General features: G+C 40.9%; 1 protein-coding gene across 1 annotated transcript; it reads right to left on the reverse strand.

Annotated features, from left to right (window-relative positions):
* LOC131685504 (DDB1- and CUL4-associated factor 10) lies at positions 1–27,556 on the reverse strand. Its single transcript, XM_058969279.1, has 6 exons — positions 26,787–27,556; positions 11,858–11,971; positions 2,405–2,774; positions 2,187–2,342; positions 1,283–1,342; positions 1–1,195 (listed from the first exon to the last, which is right to left on the reverse strand). The coding sequence occupies exons 1-6, from the start codon at positions 26,969–26,971 to the stop codon at positions 410–412; spliced, it is 1,671 nt and encodes a 556-aa protein (XP_058825262.1). The 5' UTR covers positions 26,972–27,556; the 3' UTR covers positions 1–409.
* Between the last annotated feature and the right edge of the window lie 203 nt (positions 27,557–27,759).

Below are 27,759 nucleotides of genomic sequence, written 5' to 3' on the forward strand. Positions count from 1 at the left end.
TCTTCCATTTAACTTATCGCCACAATTTGTATTTGCAAATGATACTGATCATCAATCAACACTACCCACAAACGCCTATATTTTACGGCCAGAGTTGCATCGATGCAACGAATCATCCTGTGCTCTAAACCTAATACATGTGATAAATGAGAGGTCCTTAAATGCAATCAATAAAGAGGGGAGAGGAGTTTACCTCGGTCATGCTTACATTTTAAGTCACACGCTAATTTTGCTTGGCTGGCAGACCTTTCAAAATAACATAGTACCTACCGGTGCGTAAAAGTAAGTACCTCGAGGGATGGTTTATTATAACAGTCACGATAGTGTTTCGCAAACAAAGCTTCATTCATTCGATCCCATTCACATCAAAATCCGTCGTAACAAGTTGCATTGAACATTGAGAACATTATTACAGCACTGGTTGATGCCATACTATCTTACCCCGCAGGCAGCCAGATACCAGCAGCGGGAACTTCGGACTAAACTTACTGCTGACCACTACATCCGAGTGGCAGTGCTTGGTTTTGATTTCGTACAGTGGCTTCGGGACGGGCTCTTCCCGACCGGTAATGAATGGCAGTTCGTTACACTGTGCATCAAACGCCAGCAAACGAATGCCGTTGCCGTGGGGCGAACAAATGACGCGCCCATCGAACGAAAAACACGCTTCCTTAATGAATCCTTTCCCGTTGTTTGGCTCTTCAATGTAGTACAACATTCGATTCACGTTAACCGTGATGGTTTGTTGGAATTTTAGCTGATGCTCCAACGGTGACAGCGGAATCAAGCCGCTCGTAATCCCGTACACATTAGCCATATTCAATGAACGGGTATTCTCCACGCGGAGGTTCCTATTGCGTAGTGAAACCTCTGCTGCCCATATGTCAGAATTAGGCGTGGGAAAGTCTATATTCCCTTGGTTATTGTTGTTGTTGTTGTTGGCGCTTATCCGGTTACCGTTCGCATTGTTCGGTTCCACCGGTTCACCAACAGCTGCGTTCACCAGGGCAGCAGCCGCCGCAGCGCGTGCTGCCGCCGTACTAACTGCTCCTCCTCCTCCTTCACCAGCTGTTGATGCATCTTGATTTTGACTCGGCTCATCGCCGCTGCCGGTTGCTCCCGAGGATTCGTTGTCACAGTCACTGTCCATTTCTTCCTCCAGAGAGATTTCCTGAATATCGTGCACGCAGCTCCACTGCAATATTAAAACATGGAAAAAATGGTAGCAATAATTATTATATTAGTCGATCCAACAACCGACAGTTCTAACGTGCCAACTCACCTCAGAACTTTCATCGTAGCTCATGTTTCTGCTAAGCGCACACCAGCCTTGAGGGTGAATCTGCAATAATAAGGAAGTTAGTGGCGAGGCTAGCAAGTGTGCGCGCAAAGTAACGGGTCTTGTTCTATAGGAAGGAGAATGGAATGGTACCCAATAAAGCGGTCGCAATTCTGGTAAGAAACGAGGGCATTCCTGTTCGCGACACGGTAGTTGTTTGGTTACATCCACCAGCTGGTAAAACAGTAACAAATTACAATAATGTTAAAAAACGCAGTCAAGCATCGCGAATCGCGGGGTAGGCAGCGCATGGAGCTGAAAAAGTGGTTTATTACCTACTCATAACCCGTAAGTCGAAAAGCATGTCGCGAAGCGCAGTTAATTTTTAAACAATCAAAACGCCGTTGAGGAATTATAATTATTATGTGTATGTTATTCGGTCCTCCTACACCCCGACGCAGCGACCATTCAGTCAGTCAGTCAGTCAGTAACTCAGTCAGAAGTTGCCATTCACCTGATGTTATGCAAGTAACACACAGAGGGTTTAAGTTACAAGTGCTGAGCGGCGGTTAGCAGACAAAAAAAAAATAAACAGACTTCAAAGTCAGGGTCGCTACCGCTTAGCGGTGGTTAATCTTTCTGCGCGCACACGCTGCGGCTGTAGCAGGTACAGCAACACAAGTGGCACAAAGAGTCAATACCCTCTCTAGTAGCGAGTTCTCCGATTATGGACCTGTACGCGAATGAACTGATGATTGCATTTGCAATGGCATTTTGCCGTGGGCTGATGAATTTTACATATCATTATGCTCGGCTAACGAACGATACGGGCTGTCAGGTTCTGCTTCCTTTGGGTGCTGATTAAACGGATTTGCATACCCTCTGCAAGCTAATAACAACTACGTACCTGGAGGGAACTGATCACTTCCGCGTCGTTTCCTTCCGGGAAGTCACTAACCAGTTCGACTCGGTTGTATTTTTGTTTCTTCGAAAATGCGTGATCGTACCGGGCTGCGTTCGGGATGAACTGATGGCGCAATTGCATCAGTCGGTACAGATTAGGCTGGATAAAAAGAACAAATAATCATTATTCGAATCTAGTTTCACACATCATTGACTACTAACCCGGAAACCTCTAAGATCTTTCGCAAGCGAGGCCAGATTGAGATTGCGAATTATGATCAGATAACCGCCGGTGGTGCATATCACCAACCTGTTCTCGTCCGGTGTCAGCCGGCAACGCATTAGCCCCGGTGTGTGAAACACCTTCTGGTAGACGAAACCGTGCTCGGTGTAACTGTTGATGTCCCAGGTGAAAATGGACCCGTCGAATCCGGACGTCACTAGCAGGCAGTCCTTTTTGGAGTACTCGATGTTTTTCACCCAGTTCGAGTGGCCGTGCAGGCTGCGAATTTTCGACTTGAGATTTCGGGTGTCCCACAGAGCAACCGTGGTGTCATCCGAGCAGGTAGCGAACATTCGATTGTCCAGAAATCTGCGGGTGTTAGGAATGTTGGCACACTGGTTTTAGAATATTAATAAATACGTTTTTCAACAATAATTTAGATTCAGCAGATATTTTGTGGCACGACCTCAGTTCTGATTTAACCCTTAAATGCATACTGTTGCCATTTGGCAACGTATCGGATTCTGTGATATAATGTCTCAACAAGAGGTATATAACGTATCCATACCGGAAATGAGTACCAATGAAAAATGAGTTTCATGCATTTAAGGGTTGTCATTTAAAAAAAATCTTGCGTGTTTGTTTATCCTGTTTATTTTTTATATGCATTAACAGGCATTATAAAACTTTAACGTCACACCTAACCTTATATTTAAAAAAATCGTACACATAATCAGTGGTATTTTAATAAAAATTATATTTAAAATTAATTCCTGTTGTTACCAAATCCAGAGTAAAATTTGGAGAATCGTAGACGCAGAGTATAACGAAACATTAAAATTGGAAAATTAATGTCGAAATGGTAATCGGAGCATAAGGTTGTTACGCAATGCTCGATATGTGCGGTTTATGGTGATTTGTTCTAAAATGGTTGGACAATCCAGATGATCTTGCAGAGTGTCTGCAATGAGCAATGCTCTCGCTGTATTCCATCGAACATGTTGGTGTTCCAGGTGAATCAGTTGACACAGTGTGATGTTGCATGGACTCGATTCTGACAACTCCGTTATTATAATTTGTGCTCCAAACCTCGAAGCCGTATTCCAGGATTTACCGTGACATAGAACAGTACAACGATTTAAGACAAGAAACATCCGTAAAGGTTTTAGCTATCCTAAAGATGCTTCCCAGATTTCGAGACGGCTAACCAACGGCATGGGAAACGAATTGTTTGATCGTAAGTTGTGAATCCAACCTCACTTCCAGATCCTTTATATGATTGACTCGTTCTATTTCTACTTCCAGCAGATGGTAGTTGAAGCAAATCGGGTCTTTCTTCCGCGAAAATGAGATCACCGGGATTTACACCCATGCGGTTCAACTATCAGCATACGATAGACCTCATTGAAGTACAGCAGAAAGATCAACGAACCCAAATGGCTTTCTTGGGGTACTCCTGGCGTTGAAGTAAATGTGGACGTCTGGCAATCTTCTATGGCAACCACTACCTCTCGGTTTGTAAGGATAAAGCAAAACCATTACCATACGCGAATTCTCGCGGACAGCCTCTCGACCCATGGTAGGACAAAGAGTGCTCAGACGTATACGCGAAGAAGGCCACCGCGTTTAAGAGCTTCCGGGACCACGGGTTACCCACTAGCTATCGCCAGTACGTTAGAAACGCGAATAAAAAGTTTGATTAAAGCCAAGAAACGTAGTTACTGGCACCGGTTCGTTGACGGATTAATGAAAGCAATATCGATGAGCACTTCCCAACGTATGCGCAACGGAAACAATACTAATGAGAGCGTGGAATATTCAAACCGTCGGATATTCGATTTCACTAAGAAGGTTTGCCCTGATTCGGCCTCGGCACACACAACCTACCGCACCGCGTTCCCTTCCAATACGAAACAGCTCGCCCTCCCGAATCAATCTGTATCTATTAGCTGTGTTTATCACAGGCCAAATAGTGATCCGGATTTGTATCACGCGCACGCAAATGTTGTTCAAACAATTCTAGACAATGCTGGCAGCACCGACACTGTTCTCGTCTTTGGAGACTACAATCTTCCACGCCTTCAGTGGTCGCTCGATAATGATCTAAAATGTTACCTACCTACTAATGCTTCTTCGGAACAAGAAACAGCTGTAACGGAGTCTATGATTGCAGGTGGTCTGTACCAGATCTGCTCATTGACGAATGTGAACGGGAGGATCCTCGATCTTGTATTCGTAAACAACACGGATATCGTAGGGCTGCTTGAACCTCCGACTGCTATTCTCAAAGTCGATCCTCACCAGAAACCGTTTGTCCTGCGGCTAGATGTACGTACCAACACTGGAGATGATTGATTTCATTCGATTGACGACCTTGATTTTGACTTTAACCGTTGCAACTTTGACGAAATCTCCGCACTGATTACCACTGTCGACTGGACCGACTTAATGTGCTGTAATGAGCTTGGCCAACTCCGCCAAAAGGTTCCACTGAAACGAGTCAACAGGAGGGTGGATTTCAAATTTCCATGGTGGAACGCAGAGATTCGCCGTTTACGTAATGCCCTGCGAAAACAACGCAAGCGTTATTCCCGCCTTAAATCAGACGAAAACAAAGTTACTCTTCGACGGATAGAACTGCAATACGAAACTGCCCGGAATTACGCTTTTCGTGAGTATTTGAATCATGTGCAAAAAATAGCCTTCGCGATCACCCTGCAACATTTTGGAAATTCGTTAGCAGCAGAAAACGATCTGGTAGTACTCCCACTGACAATTTCCTTGGAAACGCAAGCGCACAATCTCCAGCTGATACCGTAAATTTGTTTGCTGATTTCTTTCGCGGAGTGTTTAGAAGCGAATATACCGTCCCTTCGGAAAAGTATTTGGAAACATTACCATCGTACAACATAAATCTCCCCCGTCCCACTGTAAGTCGAGCTGACGTCTTGAAGGCTCTGACCGCTGTTGATTCGTCGAAAGGACCTGGCCCCAAGTTATAAAAAGCTGCGCCCACGTGCTGTCTCTTCCAGTGGGCATAATTTTCAATCGCTCTCTCGCTGAAGGCATTTTTTTCTATCGCCTGGAAAGAAGCTGCTATCGTTCCCATCCATAAGGCTGGAAATATTCACAACGTCGAAAATTACAGAGGTATCTCATTATTAAACTGTCTCTCCAAAGTTCTCGAAAAGCTGGTCTACAACGTCACGTATGCATCTGCACCCCACATTATCTCGGAGTATCAACACGGGTTTGTCACGAAACGATCAACAACTTCTAACCTGATAGCTTACACTTCTAAGTTGTTCCCGCCGTCGAGAAGCGTCATCAGGTGGACGCCATTTACATCGATTTCTCAAAAGCTTTCGGCAAAGTACCGCACAACATCGCAATCCTGAAATTGAAGCGTTTGGGATTTCCCACCTGGCTGACTAACTGGGTGCAGTCGTATCTTTCCGATCGCTCGGCATTCGTGAGTATAAAAAAACACGCGCTCAAGCACATTCAGAACACCCACAGGTGTCCCACAAGGCAGTCATCTGGGCCCGCTTATTTTTATTTTGTTTATTAACGATATCTGTAGTCGGATCAAGTCTGGGAAATTGCTATACGCGGACGATATCAAAATCTTCCGAACTATCGCTTCTGCACTTGACGTCGTAGTGCTTCAAGAAGGTATCTATACTATTCAAGAATGGTGTACGCTTAACGGAATTGAAGTCAACGTTAATAAATGCAAAGTAATCAGATTCATGACTTGGGAGTGCTCTTCGATAGGAAGTTGAGCTTTTCCGACCATATCACTGCGACAACTGCTAAGGCTTTCGGAATGCTGGGCTTCTTAAAGCGGAACATTTCAAAATCGAATTTGCATTTTCGATGCCAAATGACTTTAAAATGCATGAAACTTCGAGATTCGATGAATTCTTGAGAAAAATGTTTTTAACGAAAGTTCTTTTTTGGAATTTTTTTGTTCAAAGGGGGAAAAATTTCAAAATCGGGCTGGTATTTATGATGCCAAATGACTTCAAAAATGCAAAAGCGTCAAAATTTGATGTTATCTCGAAAAAAATTTTTTTGACCAAAATTGACTTTTTTGACGATTTTTGTTCAAAGGGGGGAGTAAAGGAAAATTTCAAAATCGAATTTGCATTTTCGATGCCAAATGACTTTAAAATGCATGAAACGTCGAATGAAACTGAACCATTTGCATCCGATCAAAAATATATATTTTTCGATCATCTTGTGATAGCATATCGTAACGCTAAATCTACAAACTGGGACCTCTTTCTGGAAAACTTGGCAACAAAATTTCGTGGATATTTTCCAACAATTAGTCAACTAGACGACTTGGAAGAAATCGTGGATGCGGCAAACTCGTTCACAGCAGCATCCTACGAAGAAGCTTGTGCACATCGTACCGTCAAATCGACTAGGGCCACCCCTTGGTGGAGAGCTAAGCTTGAAAGAATGAAGAAGGATATGAGAAGAACTTGGAATCGGTGTCAGCTTGAAGACTCCAGGGCTTTCAGGTTAGCTCGTGGTACATATAAGAGATGCTTTAGATCTGCAGAGTGGGTAGACCAACAATTTTTCCTGTATTATTGGATTTGATATTCTCAAACATGTCTGTTCCAATCTTGCTACCGGGTAGGGGAGACTGAGGACACTTGATCCCCTTTTTTTATTTTTCAGTCCAACTCCGTGGAATGATAAAAAACTATGTATTTTTTTGTAGTTTTATATTGTTTCTAGGGATGACTAATAATCAAAAAAAAAAAATTACATGGAAATATTATACTGGACATGAGCTATGAGCATTTCTGGAAAACAACAAAAAAATGGAAAATTCTTAGATTAGTGGAGACTCGATCCCTAATTTGAGGACACTTGATTCCTTTATGAAAACGTGTTTAAAAGAGCATGTAGGGTAATAAGCCTATTTTTGCCCTGTTTCTACTATCATCCTACCCATCTGAAGCCTTTGGTTAGAGCAGCGTCTGCCATCTTTGCTCAACGTATTGACTCAAATGGTATTGCGATAATGGGGGTACTCGATTAGAGATTTTGCTGCACTCAAACAGAAGATTTTCACCATTCTCAAGACAATTTTGTTATTATATTGGCTCTTAATAAGAGGCGAATAACCTTAACGTTAAAACCTCTATAATCGAAATAAAAAATGGACCTTAATAACAAATCAAAGAAGCTGAAATCATAAAATTATTGTAGTAATAATGTGGTACCCTTCTTAATAGGGCAAAAACGGGTACATTACCCCATTCAATTTTATAAATGGATTGTAGTATTGATTAAATTGTTATGATTAGATATTGTTATTTTTGTAACTACATATTACGCATCTCTCACCTGATTTTTTTACGAATTCCCCAAATCTCCGTGCAATTATTTGAAAGCTGTCTTTATTCTGGTTGAGGAAAGTCAAATGTGGGATGAATGGTTGCTACGTATACTGTAGTAAACAATTACAGTTATGTTTCTTTACGATGAAGCGTTCATTTTTGGCATTTTTTTATGACAACAATGACTTCAATTGTTCTGGTGTGAATTTGGTTATTTTCAGTGGTGTGTATGAAGTATGGCGAAGGGGATCAAATCTCCACGAATTTGAAGGGATCAAGTGAAACCATAGCATCTATTTCAGCAAACTTTAGTAAAAATATAGTTGAACAAAAGAATCAGCTCAATCATAACGTATTCATATAATTGACATTCTACTGTAATTCTGTATGCAAAAGTAGAGTATGTAGTGTGTGATTTTATCAATTTTATAAAAGTTTGAAAATTTGAAAAATAAATTTTCTTCAGTTCTTCTGAGACTTTTTTTTAAATCGGTAAAAATTCGGTTACACAAAAGTCCAATTTCTTTTTTCTGTGTTAATGAAATTTATGTTTAGATAAAACTACGCAACTTTCTAGTATATTCGATTAATGTATTCTGATCCGCCTTTGAGTTACAATGATGGGATCAAGTCTCCCCGGGGATCAAGTCTCCTCAGTCTCCCCTATACATGGCGAGGAATAATGTGTTAGATTTATTCCTAAAGGGAGCGCTCCAGAGCTTTAGGTCTATCAGCTTAAGTTCTTTTCTTCTAAAAGCTTTGAAACGGATCATCACATGTGGGAAATTCACGATCACTCTGCTTCACGATGTTGTTTACCATATTGCAAAAGCCTTCTCGCTCAAGCAATCTAGCTTGGGTGTATTCCTAGATATTGAGGGTGCTTTTGACAAAATGTGTTCTTCCAGTCTATTCTGGAAGCGACGCATGGTCATAGTGTATCTGCATGTATCTCGAGTTGAATAAACGCAATGCTTAGTAACCGTATTCTGAGATAGGCAAGGATAAGGAAATTGAGTATTTGCGGCTGTCCTGACGGTGGCGTTCTGCCACCTTTGCTATGGTACATGGTTACCTACGGCTTGTTGAGAAAACTCAATTAACTTGGATTTAAATCTTAGGGCTTTGCTGATGATTACCAAATAGTAATTGCTGGACTTTGCATCGGAACAACCTTTGACTTAATACAGCAAGCATTAACAGTTGTCGAACAGTGGTATCGACAAGTTAAATCATCAGTTAACCCAAACAAAACTTCAATGGTTCTTTTCACGAAGGAGCGAATAACAACCGGGGTTCCTTGCAGTTATTTGGTTCTGAGTTTCTGTGTGCGGTTCAAGTTAAGTACGTTGGGGCTAACTGTATTGGTTTGCTCACATTGAGTTCAGAGTCAAGAAAGTGTGCATGGCCTTCGGGTAGTGCAGACGAATTTTTGGAAAGACCTGGAGTCTCAAACCCTAAAACATCTATTGAATTTACACAATTTAAACGTCCAGTACTGTCATGCTTTTTGTGGTGGCAGAGAGTAGAGGCGATGGCGGTCCTGTCAAAGCTAAACCATGCAAAAAATGGTGCTGATGGCGTTTACTGGTAATTTCATCACAACTCCGACTGCTGCCCTTGAAGCTATTCTAAATATCAAACCATTACACATACACATCAAACAAGAAGCACTATCATGTGCATACAGACTGCAGGTTACTGGGCTTTGGAACAGTAACCATGCTGATCTTGCTACCAGTCATAGCGGGTGTGCAATAAAAATGAATTTTTTCAGCTATGTAGTTAAAAAAAAACAAAAAAAAAATCAACGAATTCATTATTTTTTATTAAAGCATAATGTTTATTCTTCAAAAAAAACGTCAATGAATATTGGAGAAGGGGCCCTGGGCAGCCGTACGACGTAACTTAGTCGCGATTTATTAGTTTCAAATTTTTTGTCTTTTGACTTAAGTGCCATGTCACGATGCTCTGACAAGAGCGCTGGACGGCACTGACGTCCATCTTTTGGATCCTGGTGGTCAACTGCTTCGTATCCTTGGCTTTTTTTTTAAATCCTCAATGGGACGGCACTGGACTAAGTTGGTCGGGTTCCTTTCTTTTGGCACGTACGATACCTTTTTCTGCTCAAGGTACTCCAGCGTCTTTTTGGCGTAATAGGAAAGCGCCTTGTCCGGCCAGAAGACGTACTTCCCATTCTCTTGTTGATTGATGGCCAGATCGCTCGGCTTGAACCACGGCTCCCTCTGTCATATATGGCGATTTACAGCATAACTTTTCTTTTCAAATTTATGTTTAAACTTATATTTTACTTTGGGGAGAGTGACCGACTTGTCACTGGAATAGTAGCTGTCATTTCCTGGAATGTGGGTCTTCAAGAGCGGAAAGTAATTTTCGTCGTCCAGCACGAGCGACATCCCACGGTTGTTCTTCGTCATCCATCGGCACTGCGATTTCACGATCGCTATCTGCTCGTCCGTGTACTCGGGGAACCGAGTTTTCTTCCGACAGATGATGTCCTCCATCTTGAGGGTTCGGTGAATCAAGGTATGGGAGCAGTGATATTTTCGTCCGGCGTCACGCAAACTCGTCCCGTCCTTGTTATCGAACAGCTTTTTCAACGCTTCCTTCTTTTTCGTCATTATCTTCGCCGGACGGCCGCTACCGGCCTTTCGCTCCATGCTCAGGGATCCTAGAATCCGGTAAACTTTACTCGTCTCGAAAGTGGTCTACCGTAAACTTTGTTCCACGATGACATTGCGTTTCGTAAAACCGCACAACACGCTCGCGGAGTGCTTACTGTTTCGACGCCATCTCCGATTGAACTGACAGCACCTGAGCGAAAAGAAGCATGCCACTCATTTCTAGGGAGTCCAGAGAGCAATTATCAAGAGAAAAAAAATACGCTCTTTATTTTAATAACAGAAAGGTATTGAAGTTATTCTCATTTTTTATTGAACATGCGTTGCACGACTGTGGTCGCAAGTCGGTTATACTAAGATGTTCTTGCTCCCAGCGATATTAAACTCACATGTAGTGTTCCTTACAACACATCCCATGTGAAGATTGCCTCTCGAGAGGAGTGGTTGTCTAGCTATATCCCAGTTAAACTCATTCCGGAACCGGTTCGGATTTCTGAATGGAGTCAGTATGGATTCCAAATCAAATGCAACAGCCGATTCCGACTCAATCGATTTCTCAATCGGTTGTTGCATTTGATTTGGAATCCATACTGACTTCATTCAGGATTCCGAATCAAATTCCAAATGGTTTGACCGGGATGGAGAGGCAACAACAAACACAAGTGACCTGTTACGTTGACGGCTCTCTGACGGAGGGACGTGCAGGTGCTGGTGTCTACTGCCGTGAAATGAGATTGGAACAATCTTACTCGTTAGGTAGATACTGTACTGCATTCCAAGATGAATTATTTGCAATCATGTGCAGGGTACAATAGAGCTTGTCCGGCAAAAATCTACTCCGATGGTCAGGCAGCAATCAAAGCCCTTAATTCAGACAGATCACGGTCCAAGCTAGTGATCGAATGCCGAACCTAAATCGAAGAACTAAGCATTGTCAACACTATCTACCTTGTCTAGCTACCCGGACATTCCGGTATTACTGGAAATGAATGGGTGACGAAAGGGCAGGTACAGCGTTTTACTTCGTTGTTCCCGAGCCCGCCCTTCCAATTTCGACAAGTTCGATAAGAGTGATGTGACCTTTGTGAATCCGACTACGGAACCTCATATCATCTGATATGCAACTGCCCACCAGTCACATACATATGATTTCTTAAACACGTCATCGAATTTAATCTCACCATCATCAGTCAACCGAACCGGCAGACCAACATAGCCACATCCAGTTCTGAGTTCACATTGCGCCTGGTCTCCTCACCATCTCCAGGAAATGATCTAAAGTACGACCGGCGCACCGTGTGATACCATATTATATAGCAAGATGACCCGGCAATTGCCGGACGAAGTAAAGGTAAAGTGATACCATCCAGCCCCGTTAATTACTACAACATGTCGTAGGTATACATAGTATAGCTTGAAGCATTCCAACCGACAATATGACACTTACTTGACACAATTGACGCTGTCATTGTGGGCGTTCTTGATGGTGCACATTTGCTTTTCCGTGATCGGATCAAACAGAACGATAGTCTTCTTTTCGCAGGCAGCCACCAGAATTGAGCTGTGGGTGGAAGAGAGAGAGAAAAAGTAGATATGTTAGTTGATGCGATAAGATGCGGATCTCGGTACCTTTTTTGATTAAGTTAATAAATTAAATTCTCTGAAATGCTTGAACACTTTGCGTCAATTGGATGCTAAATCCTGTATGTATATCTAAAAAAATAGAGGAAATGTAAAAAACCGGATGAACATAAAGAAAAGCAAACGTAGTCAATAAACCTCCTCAAGCGTGACGTAGAGTACGAAATTTGTTTTGGTTGAACGACCCCATTCCATTTTTTTAATGGCGATCCTTTTCGATGGTGTACTCAAAAAGGTTTTTCACGGTAACCATAACGCGGTGATCGCTAAGTTGGTCACAAATTAAATATATTCCGCTAGCTTCGCACTTAACAATAAACTACAGGAACGAGCACCAATAAAATAAATTGACAAGTTCCCTACTGTTTGAATTTTCAAGCCTACTTCAATTGGCATTTTACGAGAAACAAATAGTGTCATTTTTATAGCGACATGAATCGTTTCTATATTGTTTGTTTTGTGTGGATTTCCGTGTGAAAAAAGGCAATTTGGTCGATTAAGCCTATTCCAACACCAGGTATGTAACGTTTAAATGAGTCGTGTTGGTTCGACAGTATGGGCGTGGTTTGTTTAACGTGGTTCACATACCTTTACATCTGTGATATTACTTTCAAATTCTTAGAATTTTTTTATTTTATTTGATTGATACTGATATAAATATTAAGCTCTTGCTTGGTGTTCAGCTAGTATTGGGTATTTTTCATCTCTATTGCTTACATGACTCGGTTAATTATTATTAAGGTATAATATGCTTTCGCTGAAGTGATTTTTACAGTAGAAATTTTCAATATACAAATCAAAGATGGATCTTGAAGACACCCGATATGCATATACAGTGATCATTCCCCCATTTTGGATATTTCCAAGCACGTGGCCAATTCACAATAAAATGCTCCAGCTACGTTAGGTATGTAGATCAGAACAGCTAACATCAAGCTTATCGCTCAATTCTAAGCCTGTTTCTTATCATTCTAGATCGTGCGCGGTTCATATCCTTCTAGACCGAACTATTTCAGCAATTTCCTGATATGCACAGAACGTTCCCTTCAAACCACTATCCGGTGCAGATGCCCACAGGGTAGCTACATCTGCATACCGCGTTTCAATGGTTACCACTTTGTTGCATGCATTGCGGATAAGGAAAAAATAATCCACCACCTGCGCCTGGAACTCTGATAGTGGATCCATCCGAGCGTATCAAACATGCACGGACGTCTTGGTCGGCTCTGCATCGCATCGGTGGAACTCGATCAACGACAACGGTTGTCTAGCCGTCTGTAGTGACCGGCGGTAGCCAGAGACTCGGACGCCGCCGACGATCAAGGATCAGTCGGCGGTCGATGCCAATTGCATGTCAATCCGTGTTTATCACTGTTCGGAAATCTAGTTATTGGCTGTTTTGATTGTTATAATAAAAGATCTGAAATCATGCAGGAACAGAAAAAAATATTGAATTAGGTTTGGACTGAGTATTTGATCAGTATGGAATCATGTGGTTAATTGATTCAGCGATGATTACCAACGCGTACGTGATTGTAAATAGGGCAAACCGAGGTAGAATTAATCAAACAAAATTGATCGTCTGTTGCTCGAGTAACATTACCTCCGAAATAGAAATAGATTAGGTAACCAAGTAACTTTGATATAGCGTGGACTCATGCACCAAAAACGCAACATTCTCTTCTCTTATTAGAGGTGCAAAAAACATCAATCGCGATTAAACATGCGCCGTCAAACGGAATAATAAACTGAATGCGAAATCCGTAAATCGTATAACCGTTTGAAAACCTGTAAAAGTTTTAATACATAATAAAAGAAAACAAATTGTACAAGTTCATCATTAAAACACATGTTCACAGGTTGTTCCGGTCTGGTGTGTATTCAAACTTCGCCGCGATGCACGTTTTTTTATAGTTGAGTAATTGATCGGAGCAAAGTTTGCCGGTGTATAGTTCAGTCATCACCTGCAATATAAACCTGCGCGCCCACCAACGGATCGACTGGAGTCCGATTTTACGAGCCTTTGGCGTGTTAGTTTGCTACATGTCGAAGCAGTCAACTGTGTGATCGATATAGTTGTCTACCTGTAGATGAATGCTACGGCATAGGTAATTAAGTATTATTTAACTATCAAAATTATTCTTTCTTGAAGTACAACTGACAAATCTTAATAATGTGCAAGTCAACTTAACCCAAACTAAACTAACAGGGAAACAGGAACCACAAATTAGTCACCTCTCTTTCTCTGTCTCTTCTACCGAACCGAAACGGTGACCAAGCATGTTCTTAGCTCACTGCCCGGTCTAAGCACTGCGTATACCTACATACAACTTTTTCATCAGAGTTTGAATTGTGCGCAGGTAATACCCAGTAAAGTGGCTTTCCCAGACATAAAAATAGCGCGGAAGAACGCACTCGTTGCGTTGTTGAAGCGTTGGTTTTACCAAACAACTTTATCTTCTTCCACTAACTAGTTATTAGCTCTGTTACGATTGATCTTCTGCCAGGTAAAATACTAATTAATCAATGTCGCATCCAAATGGGATCTCATAGAATCAATCCATTCGAGATAAAGTTCGTTTCTATGAAGAATTTACTAATGACATAGAACTTCTGTCACAACATTTGCATTGTATGTAGTATGCTAAAAGGTTCATAAGATGATCATTGGTGGTGGTTATTATAACAACACAAGTATTGGCTATCTTATGAGGAAATCTACATGGATCTATTTTACTGCTATGTAAATAGGTAATGTATCTAGCTCATAGAAAGGCGTTGAAGTAGGAGTTCCGCAGGGCAGCAATATCGATCCACTGTTATTCTTGCTTTACATCAACGATTTAGGAAGGCCCAAATCTGCAGATGATACGGTTATTTTTGTATCCAAACAGCGGCGGTAGTGATATTGTATGACATATGGAAGATGATTTGAAACTATTTATATAATACTTCAACGATAACATTCTCACCCTAAATCAGCTTATCTTAGCTTAGGTAGACTGCCCCTGGTTACACTTCGTGATTGACCGAATGAGTGAAAATACACAATGAACCAAAAAAGGATGCTTGAGAGTAGCAAATCATTCTTACTGTGCATGTTACACTACACAGTGGGACGAGCCCGGACTTAAGTCCAGATATGAAGGTCACGCGATATGTTCATCGATTTTTTTTGCATTAGCTTATGTGCCGGAGACAATTTCGTAAGATTTTAGGCTACTTGGATGAAAAATAATTTTTTTAACAGGTTTCAGAAGAGTGTAACTCCAGTGTTTTTGTAAAATTTGCTCATCGGAACTTTATCCTGTTATTTTCGTTTTGCGAAGAAACAGTTGGTTCTATGGCATAGGTTATTTTAGCAAAATTATTCGTTTGATTAAATTACATCGTAAATTTACCACAAATGAGTTACTAATTTGTCGCCCCTATTCTGCGCGGCGTGTGACGTGAGACGACTAAACTCACCTCACTTTACGTGACTTTTTTCACCCGATTCTAAGAGTCGACTCGCGTGAGGTGAGATTCCCCATTGCAGTTAAATGGGCGTCTCACGTCACCCGAAGTGACTCTACAGAATTGGGTGAGAAAAGTCACATAGAGTGAGGTGAGATTAGTCGTCTCACGTCACACGCCGCGCAGAATAGGGCCGTGTTTTTACATTGTTTAAATAGCTGTTTGTCATGATAAATAACAAAGAACGATCTTCTAAAGCCATAACAACTACGACGCTCGCGAACGCCCGCTATCGCACTATACTTATTCGAAAGCTTTTGATTTTCTCTTTCACATGAGCCCATGGTAGTTTTGCGAAAACTTGCGATAAGCAATCAAAATTTAAAAACTGCAAATGGAGACGCGTGGTATTTATTGATATAAAATTTCAATAATTATTTTATAACTGGAATAAGGACATGAAGACATGCACAGCTTTCAAATAACATTGAGAAGATGATCCGCGAGGTTTCTACAAGTGCACACACGAGGGACCCGAGCGGAAAGAGTAATTACTTAGATGCTGATAGTATCCATTGCATGAAGCAGAAAATATCGGACGAATCATGATCAGAATCGGAAAAAGATTAAAATATTTTTTTTAAATAATGAATTAACATGAGAATTTTTTATCAACATAAAATCAAACTATCTTTTCAAATTATCATTTTCTTAACCTTTTGTAGATGAATCGATTCAGTGTCCCAAAATAACCCAAATAAAATAAAATCTGTTTGAATAAATCACATGTGATGTGATGGGATATGAAGCCACAATCATTTCATGGCTTTTCCAGTGGACGCGAGTAGACTTACGGCAGCCCCGAAATACTTTATCATAAAACATTCATTATTCGTGAACCAAAAAACTGATTAGTGAAGTTAGTTTTGCTTAACAATTTACGTCAAAAATAAATTCAACGTTCCAAAGCTATTCAAAATCATCTTATTTGAATCGTTAAGATAAAACAATTATTTTAAAGAACTTTTATGAGATAAAAATTAACTCTTTTGAATATCAAACATATATGCGGCGCACCAAAATTAACAAAAACTTACCGGCAAAATAATGATTTTTTAGCCTCCCTAATGAGTGTTTTTTTCTAATGTTTTAATATTAAAAAGGAATGCAGTACACAAACATTTCCACTAAAAATATTAAATGCTACCACAAAATAATTATTTTTCAGACACCTTAATGAGAAAGGACTTTTTTCTAATATGTTTTAATATTTAAAATAAATTCAGCGCACAAGCATTACAATTAAACAATTTTATGAACGATTACATAAAAATAATTATTTTTGAGCCACCCTAATGAGTGAGAATTTCTTTTTTCTGACATGGTTTAACATCAAAAATGAATCTAGTGCACAACAGTTAATTTTAAAATAATTTATGAACCGTTTCGACAAAAAACTATTTTTGAGCCACCCTAATGAACAGTAAATATTTTTAATGTATTTTATAACAAAAACGAATTGAACGTACTAAAATTACACAAAACCGTCCTATTTGTACAAAAACGACAATGTTTTGACTTAAGTCCACCTTTTGTTCTAAACCGAGCCACTGTGCACTGGCTTAACATGCCACATCCAATGCTGTTCTACCGGGGAAGGGAAGCAATGTTAGTTCGACACTCGTTGTTGTTAGAGACCGAGACTACCTCTGAATCTCCACAAGTATCACCGGAAAGGTATTGTCTAGGTAGACAAATATGATCTTAGAAGTATGCACGAAAGTCGCGATCAATTTCCGAGAAATTTTATCAAGCAACTTGAACTCCGGACAGCCGATCATCGAGTGTGTTGCTTCTTATTTATTATAGGAGTGTTGCTTCTACTTTATACATAGCTCGTGCGACCACCCTTGGTTGCAATTTTGTTAAATTGGACTTGAAATTACTGAAATTTTACGGTTAATAATAATGTTTCAATTGACATTCCTTTTTGACGTAGGACTACGTCTTTGTCTTAAATGTGGGGGTGCACTTTGCAAATTCAACAAAAATGGCATGTAACGAAAAGTGGTCAGATTTTAAACACTTATTATTCAGCCATCTCACGATAAATTTTCAAATTTTTTGAGCATTTTTTCGAGAGTTGTCCTACTGGAGCTCGGAAGGGCTCCCCGTCAGAATCACATAATACAATTTGCAGACGAGACAGGAAATGTCGCCCACTGAAACACTGCTTTAGGCCAATTGAAGCGGGCCGTGATTCTGAATGTGATATTCATTGTACGGTTCAGGTATGTGCGGGCGTAAGGACTCGCGGTCGCATGTATCATCGCGAAGAGTTCGAGCATTTGTACGTTAACGTGTTCGATCGCGTGTGCCTTTGTATGTCGCGTGTGCTAACGTGTATGTAACTTCGCGTGCATAAATTCTATATAAATGCCGTTTGCTTTCGCATATTCACGTGTATTCTAGAATGATCGCGCGCGGACCGTGAATCTGATACCTAATTTTTCGTGTGCGGTTCAGATTCTAGAAAAAAGTGGGTTCTTACATATCACTAGAGTTCTCGGTCATGTCGCCAAGGAACGTGTTACCTTGTGGATATGAGCTTTATTTTTCGATTGGTATAACTGAATGTATGGACCTAAGTTACTAGAATGGAGGATAATTTCCGGACGTGACCGATTCATGATCGCGCGCGTTTGCGGGTTCGCGTTTGTAACTTCGTAAGTACTAAAACGTTTACGTTTTTACCGGAGTGTTGCGATCGCGAATGTAGGTGTGCGTAGATGATCGCGAAGAGCTGAAGTATCGTTTGTTGACGTGTTTGTCGCGTGTGCTCGTGTGTATGTCCTACGCGGACCGTCTTTCTGATATTTAGTTTTCGGTGTACGGATCACATTCTGACAAGGAGTGAGTTGCTCCATATCACTAGATTTCCCGGTCATGTCGCCATGGACCGTGTTGTCCAGTGTATATGAGAGCTTTCTTTTTAATTGATTCAATTGAAGGCATGGACCTAGACTTGTGGAATCGAGGATAGAGACTTCCGGACGTGAACGATTCATGATCGCGCGAATGCGGGGGACTGTAGGTTCACGCTTGAGACTGCGGTTGAGTGATTACAAGTGTTGAGACGTTCATATTATAACCGGGATGTTATAATGTCTGGAAGAGCGCGGGTATATGTCGCGTGGATGGTCGCGAAGGGCTCAAGCATTTTTATATTTGTTTGTCGCGTGTATGTGACTTTGTGCGTATACATTCGATTTTTATGTAGTTTAGTGGATATGAGCATTATATTTTTGATTGGTCCACCTGAAGGCATTGGACTTATGCTACTAGGGCCAAGAATAGGGGATTCCGGACGAAACCGAATCATGATCGCGCGAACACGGGCATTTGGAGGTTCATTATCGAGACCGGGATTGTTAATTTATAAGTGCTAAACCATTCACTTAGTCACCGGGGTGTTATACTTTTTACGAGATCGTGGGTGTGGTCGTGCGTGGATGATCGCGAAGGACTCGAGCGTTTGTATGTGGACGTTTTTGTCGCGTATGCTAGTATGTATGTAACTTCGCGTGGACCCTTTTTTATAAGCGTGTGGCCATTCGCATGTTCGCGTATTCTTCAATGATCGCGCGTGTACGTCTTGTCTAGTTTTAATTTTTATTGGTCCAACTAAAGGCGTGAATTTGGGATGCCAGGATCAAGGGCGGAGACTTCCGGACGTGACCGATTCATGATTGCGCGAGCTTAGGTTCTTAGGTTCCAACGTTCACCTAATCGGGGTGTTTGAATATTGGCGAGATCGCGGGCGTTCGTATTTGTGACCAAGTTTGTGTTATTGCGTAGGTCACGTTTGTACGTTTGGAATGAGAGATTGTTAGTGTAGATGAGAGAATAAGCAATTTGTGTTAGTGAGTGTTAGCATGGATCTAATTGAACATATAGCAACAAAAGAAGGTTGCCTGCAGAGAATTGGGCCCTCAACCCACATTGTGTATGTTCTTTGACGACGGCCGCCTTTTTCAGTCCACCAAAACAAACACCAAAAAACCATCGCCACGCAGCTGTCATCTATGAGCAGCATAATCAGTACCCAGAGGAGAGCGGTAACCTACCTAAACTCTATGTTACGTATACAGAAATGTTCAACTTTTCGGGTCAAAAAAATCTCTAGAAAAATTCTAACCGTATGTGCGGGGTCGGGAAACGAACCCAGGTGAGTTGCTACAAGGCAATCAATTTACCAACTGCGCTATACCCGCCCCCAGCCAGCATGATAGCACTCTGTGCTTTTCGTTGCGCAAAGACGAAAACTTTCTTAGCAACAAATTTACGCGAATCGATGGAAAGCAGAACGGAAGTTTATTACAGTGATGGCCCGCTATTATCAGCATCCGATTTTATCAGCCCCCGATTTTATCAGCTTTTTGACCCGATTTTGTCAGCCTTATATGAAAATTGATAGTTGGTAGTTTGATGGGCTGTAGCAGACGAACCTAGTTGATTTCGAGTAAATCCTTTCATGGGCATGTTTTTGTTATCTTAGAGATTCGAAATATGCAAAAATAATTTTTATATTTTGCACTGTCAGATCCCCTTAAGGAAAATTTAAACTAAATAATCAGAAAGGGTTATGCGGCTGTTTCTAGGGACTAAAGAAGAACATTTCAAGAGATTCGGTTTATTAAAAAAAAAGAAAAATATATGTCCCCGTTTTATAAGCCTAAAATTTACCAAGAGGCTGATAAAAACGGGTCTTTACCTTATTGATTTCACGTGATTAATTTCCACTCAGGCTATCCTACATTGATTCTGCTAATAGGTACATACTACAAAGCCTATTTATGAATGAATACACTGATAGACCAAGTTTTCTAGTTATAGGGTGATGAGCCTATTTACGCCATGTTTCTATTGTCACCATTTGAAGCCGTTGGTTAGAGCAGCGTCTGCCATCTTTGTTCAACGCGATAAATCAAATGGATGCACAACAATAGGGGCACTCGATTCGAGTTTTTATTGCACTCAAACAGCAAAATTTCGCTGTTTTCAACGCATATGTGTTATTATCTTGGTTCTTAAGAACGAAGCAAAACTGTTGATGTCAATTTGTACGCATTCCATTGATTGTAGGCCGAGTAATTAATGAATTAGTGAGGCACCCTCCTTAGTATGGTGAATATAGGTACTTTACCCTATTTTGCCATGCCTAAAATTAGATTTTTCTTCACCGGTCCGGGTTTCTACCGCACACAATCGAAAAGTTTTTACAATTTTTTAAAGCTGATATTGTGATAAAAAGATTTAAAACAGTTCCAGATATTAGTACGGTTGCGGTTTTCTGTCTTCCTGTCTTCCTTCAGATTTTCTCAAATAAGTTTAATCGGATTCAATCACCTACTACAAGTGAAATGATTTGATAATCAAGGGGGTTTGGTTCAATATGTAACATTCGATGTTGATTGGTCGTGCTGAAAACTATACGTAAGGAATATATTTGATTTATTATTACTCTCAATGTACTAAGAAAATAAATATTTTACATCGAATTGTGTAGTCCTACGTCTACAGTTCGTGCAACCCCATACGCCCCCCTAGTTTTTCAAGTATTTTTACAGAAGGAAAACTAGCAAAAGAGAAAAATATTAATCGAGGGTTGTATACAAACTGCCCAACACAACCATCAACTGCACAGAAAGATTCACTCTGCGGAACGGTTTCACATTTCGTATACTTGATTATTGCAGTATCTTACAGAAGCATCTGAAATCTTTTAGAAATGTTACCGTATCATTACATTTTTATTGAAATTTGCAGTTTGTGAGAAACGCACGGTGCCCATCTTATCCACAGTGTCCATCTTTGCCGATTATCCCCTATTATATGAAGGGATAGATTTTAGGTTTTATTAACAAACTAATTCATCTTGAGAAGGTCTCTCGAGACCCGAAATTGAGTTGTTTTTTCGGGGAATAAATTGCAAAGTATTTACTGAGTAGATTTTGTGACAGCTGTCGTTCCGGATTTGCTAGCAAAAATTGAAAAGGTGGTTTCAATTTGGAAGTCCGTTCGTCGAAAGACGTGGAAACAACGTCGTAAATGTAAAAAAAAATGTGTGAACCCGGCAACCCTGTACTCCGAGTATCATTACAAGATCAGCACATCAGGGCTTGTTAATGACATGGGAAAGCAGCAGTGTCTTTCGGAGAATGTGCAAATTCTCGTTGTCCGTTATATCTGTGCGGCCTCTTTAAGTCTGTTGCAACACGTCGCTCAGATAGAGCAATACTAAAATGCATGTCAATGAATATACACGGGAAAAAAACTGTTCCGAAATCGTGAATAAAGTGCCATGAATTCTGGAACAATCACGTTTTTACGTTACGAAAACAGAACCATGAACAAAAATTATATTTTTTTATAAGTATGTTCAATGTCCCTTTAGGAACACCCGCATAACGCTTTTATTAGTGAATATATTTGTTTTCATTTTATGAACTTCAGTCACGGCTTCCGCCATGTCATTACCAAATCGATTTTCTGTACGTGAACTAGTTTACAAGTTTATGAATATTCTAACATTCATGATGCTATTCGTAGATTTAGAAACGTTAGTTCACAAAATCAAAACATTCTGGATATTTTCTTCGGTCCTCTATGACATAATCGATCGAAATCAGCTATGGCAGATAATGCACGAGTACGGTTTTCCGGATAAGCTAACGCGATTAGTCAAAGCGACGATGGATCGGGTGATGTGCGTTGTTCGAGTATCAGGGACACTCACGGGTCCCTTTGAATCTCAAAGAGGGTTAAGGTGATGGTCTATCGTGCCTGCTGTTCAACGTTGCGTTAGAAGGTGTAATAAGGAGAGCGTGGATAGACACGAGTTGCACGATCCTCAGGAAGTCCTTCCAGCTTCTTGGTTTCGCCGACGACATTGACATAATGGCACGGAACTTTGAGGCGATGTCGGAAACGTACATCAGACTGAAAGCTGAAGAAGAAAAAATACATGGGAGGAAGAGGTTCTAGAGACGACAATGTGATCCTCCCATCCCGAGTCCGGATTGACGGTGACGAAATCGAGATGATCGACGAATATTTGGGCTCACTGGTAGCCGCCGACAATGATACCAGCAGAGAAATTCAGAGACGGATCTTGGCGGGAAATCGTGCCTATTTTGGACTCCGGAGGACGCTTCGGACTATGTTCGTGGAGGACCAACGCGCCCTTGGAGTTTTCGAATGAAAGGTTTTGCGTACCATCTATGGTGGTGTGCAGGTGGAAGACGGAACGTGGCGCATGCGAATGAACCATGAGCCGCATCAGCTGCTAGAAGAACCATCCATCGCGCATATCGCAAAAAATAGGACGCTTGCGGTGGGCTGGACACGTCGTAAGAATGTCTACGAAGGTGGCTTGTCGACTAGGTTTCATGGGTATTGGCATACCAAGAGGCTTGTCCGCTTACGTTTGGTGGAATGCTAAGCTTTCTAGACTCAAAAATGGAAGTAGAATAGTTTGGAATCGCAGCCGCAGAGATAAATCGGAGGCATTTATGTCGGCTCGCAAGGTTCTGAGCGATATGGTTGGAAAAGTCTTCGCACAATTCTCGGAAGACTTTCATGTCAATTCAACTAGAAAGTGTATACTCATCTGGCAAAGATGAAGTACTCGACTGTCTTTTTGATGCGCACTTTCCAGGCTGTACTGATGACTACCCCTAAGTTCTTTTCGGGTAGTCATGATTTTTGGGCATTTGCTCGAAGAATTGTGACAACCGATTCGATCAAATGGGCGCTGGAAAGCTTAGCTCCGTAAAATTCCTCGGAAAAAGATAAAATCATTCCAGTTCTATTTCAAAGAGGATTCTAATACTTAAAGCATATATTGAAAAAAGTTCTTACTGATAGTCTTGCAACAGGATACATTCCAGTAGCGTGGCGGAAAATAATTGTCAAATTCATTCCCAAACGTAAGCGCGTTACGATTTGGGAATGATACGAGATGTTATCCTGAGCGAGCACCCTGTATCTTGTAATACAAAATGCATATCAGCGAGGGAAGTATACTACTACTTGTTGTCTATATAATTGAAAAAGCTTTTTCACAAAAGTAATCAGATTTAGATTTTTTTCTTGACATTGCAGGTGCTTTTGACAACGTGTCTTTCGAATTTATTTTGGAAGCAGCAGGAGGTCATGGAGAATATTTATATATCACAAACTGGATATACGCAATGCTTGCCAATCGACATCAGCGGTCATCGTTAAGACAAATAAAGGTTAGGAAACTGAGTGTCTGCGAAAGTCTTCAAGGTGGTATAAATATGAGAATTCCTTCTCGCGAAGAATAACTGTCTGGCTATATGGAACAACTTGAATAATGCGACACTGATGGTTTTTTGTACGAGGGTCGAGCCGCTTTACTGTTGTGAATCGAGATAAGACTAACTCCACTCGCTTGATAGGCACTGCACCGTATTTCAAGTAGAAATTTTCCCAGTTCTGTGATACGTGCAATCGGCACTTCAACAGGGAATTTGCGGCAGAATAATTTATTTTTGCTGACTCGGCAGATTCAAGATCGACACTAGTAATTGCATGTCAAACTCAGCTCGAAGAACTCGGCATTTCAAATACTTTCTACCTTTTATGGGTACCGGGTCGCTCCGGTATTACTGGAAATGAATTGACTTGTGGTACACAGCGAGAATGGGAAGTGCTTCCGAATCCTTGTGGTTTAGACGGGGACATGAAGAAATAGGTTAGAATTCCACTATGGCGATCCTGTACTTTTTCGTTCGTAAGCAAACTGCACTGGATATTGTGACTGGAAATAAGCTTGGGATATATTTTTAGTCTATATCGAATAGACTAAAAATACTACCATACTATCAAAAATAAAGAAATCCGTGAAATCTAAGCATAAACGCTCCTGAACTCTACTTAAAAGAAGTTTATAAATGGAATAATTAAGTAGTATAGCCAATGAAGTAATCAATTGATATACTCTGAAACCCGTCAAGGTACCCCAGGTTGAAGACCACTACGTTAAATCGATTAAGCGCGATTCAGACGATACATCAGCTTCCGTCAACGTCAACGGAACGTCACCGTTCCGTCAGGATAAGTTGAATACTTTCTCTTGCGCCCGTTCACACGTGCCGTACGACAAAACGTTCCGTGCCGTTGATCTTGTGTGTGAATGTCTCCATTTAACTGCATGTAACTTATCCTGACGGAACGGTGACGTTCCGTTGACGTTGACGGAAGCTGAAGTATCGTCTGAATCGTCCTTTAACGTTCATTGAACGTACCACACCAACCAGTTAACAGTCACCTACATGACGAAGCGGACTGAAATAGGCATTTATCATGGAAGGTAGTAAATTTGACTCGGCGCTAATCAGGCATTGGACCAGGAATCGAACCCGTTACCGCCTGTTTGTACTGTATAGGTTAATAAGCCTTTTTTGATCCCATTAGAGAGGGTATTATTTTTCAGCCTATAACCAATGGAATGCGTTTAAATTGGTTGGCCTTGCAAAAAGATGACAGATGCTGCGCTCACCAACGGTTTCAAATGAATCAGGTGATAATAGGATTGGAGTGTAAACACGCATTACCTTACTAGGTCAAAGTTAAGTGCTTATATCAGTACCTTAAAATCATCAGAGCCTTGTAAAACCATAGATTATCAACCTGTTCAAAAGTTATTTCTTCTAAAAACAAATCTTTGGAAACAAACGTCTGGTAATAACAGGTTTCTCGAGTTCGGAAAACTGAGACTGAGCTGAGACAAGATGACCTACTGCTTCTTTCCCATAAAGTTCTGTTCCTAATTCGAGCCAATTGGAACGAAGTGTTTAAAGAGCTATTATTTATGGAGTTCTATATGGAATTGCTCTGCAAACTGGTTGGATTTTTTTGACGTTTTGCATAGAGCCCCATGCAGTAGTAAGTTAATCGGTCACTTTTTCCAATAAAATGTGTTTTTTTTTCAGTTCAGTGGTTTGTAAAAAGGTGTCTAGTCGAACACAACGAATTTACGTTACATGTTGGGTATTAAAAATAAACTATTTAATCAATATGAATAAAATTAAAAACGGTAACTAGTTCGAATTACTTCAATTGTTTTCAAGTAATTTGGAATTGTTACATGAAACGTAAAAAGTTGCAGATGATTTGTATTTCAATTTATTAAACTATTCAAAAGTATTCCCGCTGTGACGTCTAACGGTTCGAATTTTGAAATGCACAATTCCGACACAAGACCAGACTTTCTGTTTCGCCAAATTTCAATACCGGTTACCGGTGCAGGTTTACTACTGTAAGGCCCTACATTAAATTAGATCCCACTATGCCAATTTCGCAAACGTAGAATAGCCACTTACTCCAAACAACTTTTTACTCACTCATGGTGACTAGATTACGGAAGACCTCTTGTACTACCCGATCACGCAGTGCACTTTTCTACCAACTAGCTGAATACGATTTTGAACTTGAACTTGACGGCAAACATGATAAATGTAGTCACTTTCAAACCTGCCAGTACTGTCAAACTTCAACCAATTAAACTTAAGACACCGACCCAGCGGCTGCATGACGAAACGAAAGATCTGTGCGTGGAGTCAAGATGTAGAACACAGTACTTTGTCGGTAAATGACGAGAATAAACAACTAGCATAACATGTCACGATCACGGATCTGCGCCCACATCAGCAGAGTACGGTGAGGCAAAATGTAGATCGAATAAATTGTGGTTAGTATTTAATTCGCTGGTCTAATTTTCCTCGATCAAACCCAAATCAGGTTCTCTCGGATCAAATCGAGTCCTTGTCTCGCTTTTACCATATTTTGCTCCACCGTACCTTAGTTAGAACGCGTGGAGGTTTATCTTCAACTTGAACCTCGCAGCGCGCAGCTAGAGGGCAGCGGACGGTACAGTCACATTCACTCGAAATTGGTTTCAAGATCGACCGGTATTGGAATTGTGCTATGTGATGTAAACAATCGACAGTAGCTTGTTGATCAATTCTGGTCGGGGAAGGAACATTGTAGCACTCGATTTCATCAATGGTGTGTCACCGGTTGCGATGAAATATTCGAATTAATTACTGTTAAAAATTTGTTTTTGTTAAAATAGATACTTTTTCACAACCAAAACTAATAATTTTATGTAACCATGTAAAGACCATGATATTAAATTGGCATGAATAATCGATTCTAGACCCAACAATTTAATGTTTCAGTTCACTCACCCATCCGGCGAAAACTCCAGATTGTAGGCTCCGCCGTACTCGCAGGTGTTACAAGCATTCCGCTGATCGTTCCAGCTTTTCTTCGGCTCCAGTGAGCAATAGATCGCTCGGTGCACCGAGTCAGCATCTCCGAACCTGGCCGGGAAGCCACTTTCTCGTCGCCGTAACCACGAGTGCAGTGTCATAGTTCCCGTCCTCGGCTGTAAACCACAAAATACTGTTGAATGATACCTCTCCTTTTCTTGCGATATCTGAACACAACACGGCGCTAGGAGAAAGTCTAAGCTCTAGCCACAGCAGCAGGCAGGCAGGCCAAAGATCACAAACTCACTGAAGCGTTACCCACGAAAACCACTCACAGGTCGATTAACTAACAAATCTCCAGCACTTGCACTATTCCACCGTAAACTTTCTAGCCAAAAACATTCACTTTATTTGCGAAGAAACGCTTCCTTTAAAATCACATGAACCCCATTCTGAAAGATTCAACGAAAAAATTATTGACTTTTTTGACAGACACTCACTCCCGTCGACTCAAATGCCAGACAACACTCTCCCGATCGGCACAGATATTATGTCGTATCAGATTCACAGCTTATGTTTATTTACATATGTATTCTCAATTCAATACAATCACAGAAATTTTCGTAGCTGCCGCGGTAAAAATAATCGTAGAATTATGGATTAACTCGTTGTACTGCTATTTTGAACACTATACGCTTCGAAGTCACCGACCGAACGATTCAGCTTGGATGGAGCGTCAATTGCTTCTGAAGCCCGCACAGCTTGTTTGCTTTTCTTTAGGTGCAGGTATACGTATCTGCGAGCAACATCCCAGCTGCACACTGTCATGTAGCGTTCATGTCACGGCTACAACATGCTGCAACAAATTCATATACATGTTGCGCTGTACGCACTGAATCAAAATGTATATCATATCTATAGAAAAACTCATAACCTTTGATTCGTCTGG

The sequence above is a fragment of the Topomyia yanbarensis genome, chromosome 1, assembly GCF_030247195.1.
Source record: "Topomyia yanbarensis strain Yona2022 chromosome 1, ASM3024719v1, whole genome shotgun sequence".
NCBI classification, from domain to species: Eukaryota; Metazoa; Arthropoda; class Insecta; order Diptera; family Culicidae; genus Topomyia; species Topomyia yanbarensis.

What these genes read in the sequence shown, in the direction of transcription:
- LOC131685504 (XM_058969279.1), bottom strand. Translation starts at nt 26,971, where the DNA reads ATGACACTGCACTCGTGGTTACGGCGACGAGAAAGTGGCTTCCCGGCC. An exon ending in CTGGAGTTTTCGCCGGATGG is followed by an intron (nt 11,972 to 26,786) that starts GTGAGTGAACTG and finishes TTCCACCCACAG; the next exon opens with CTCAATTCTGGTGGCTGCCT. An exon ending in AAGTGATCAGTTCCCTCCAG is followed by an intron (nt 1,343 to 2,186) that starts GTACGTAGTTGT and finishes TTATTATTGCAG; the next exon opens with ATTCACCCTCAAGGCTGGTG.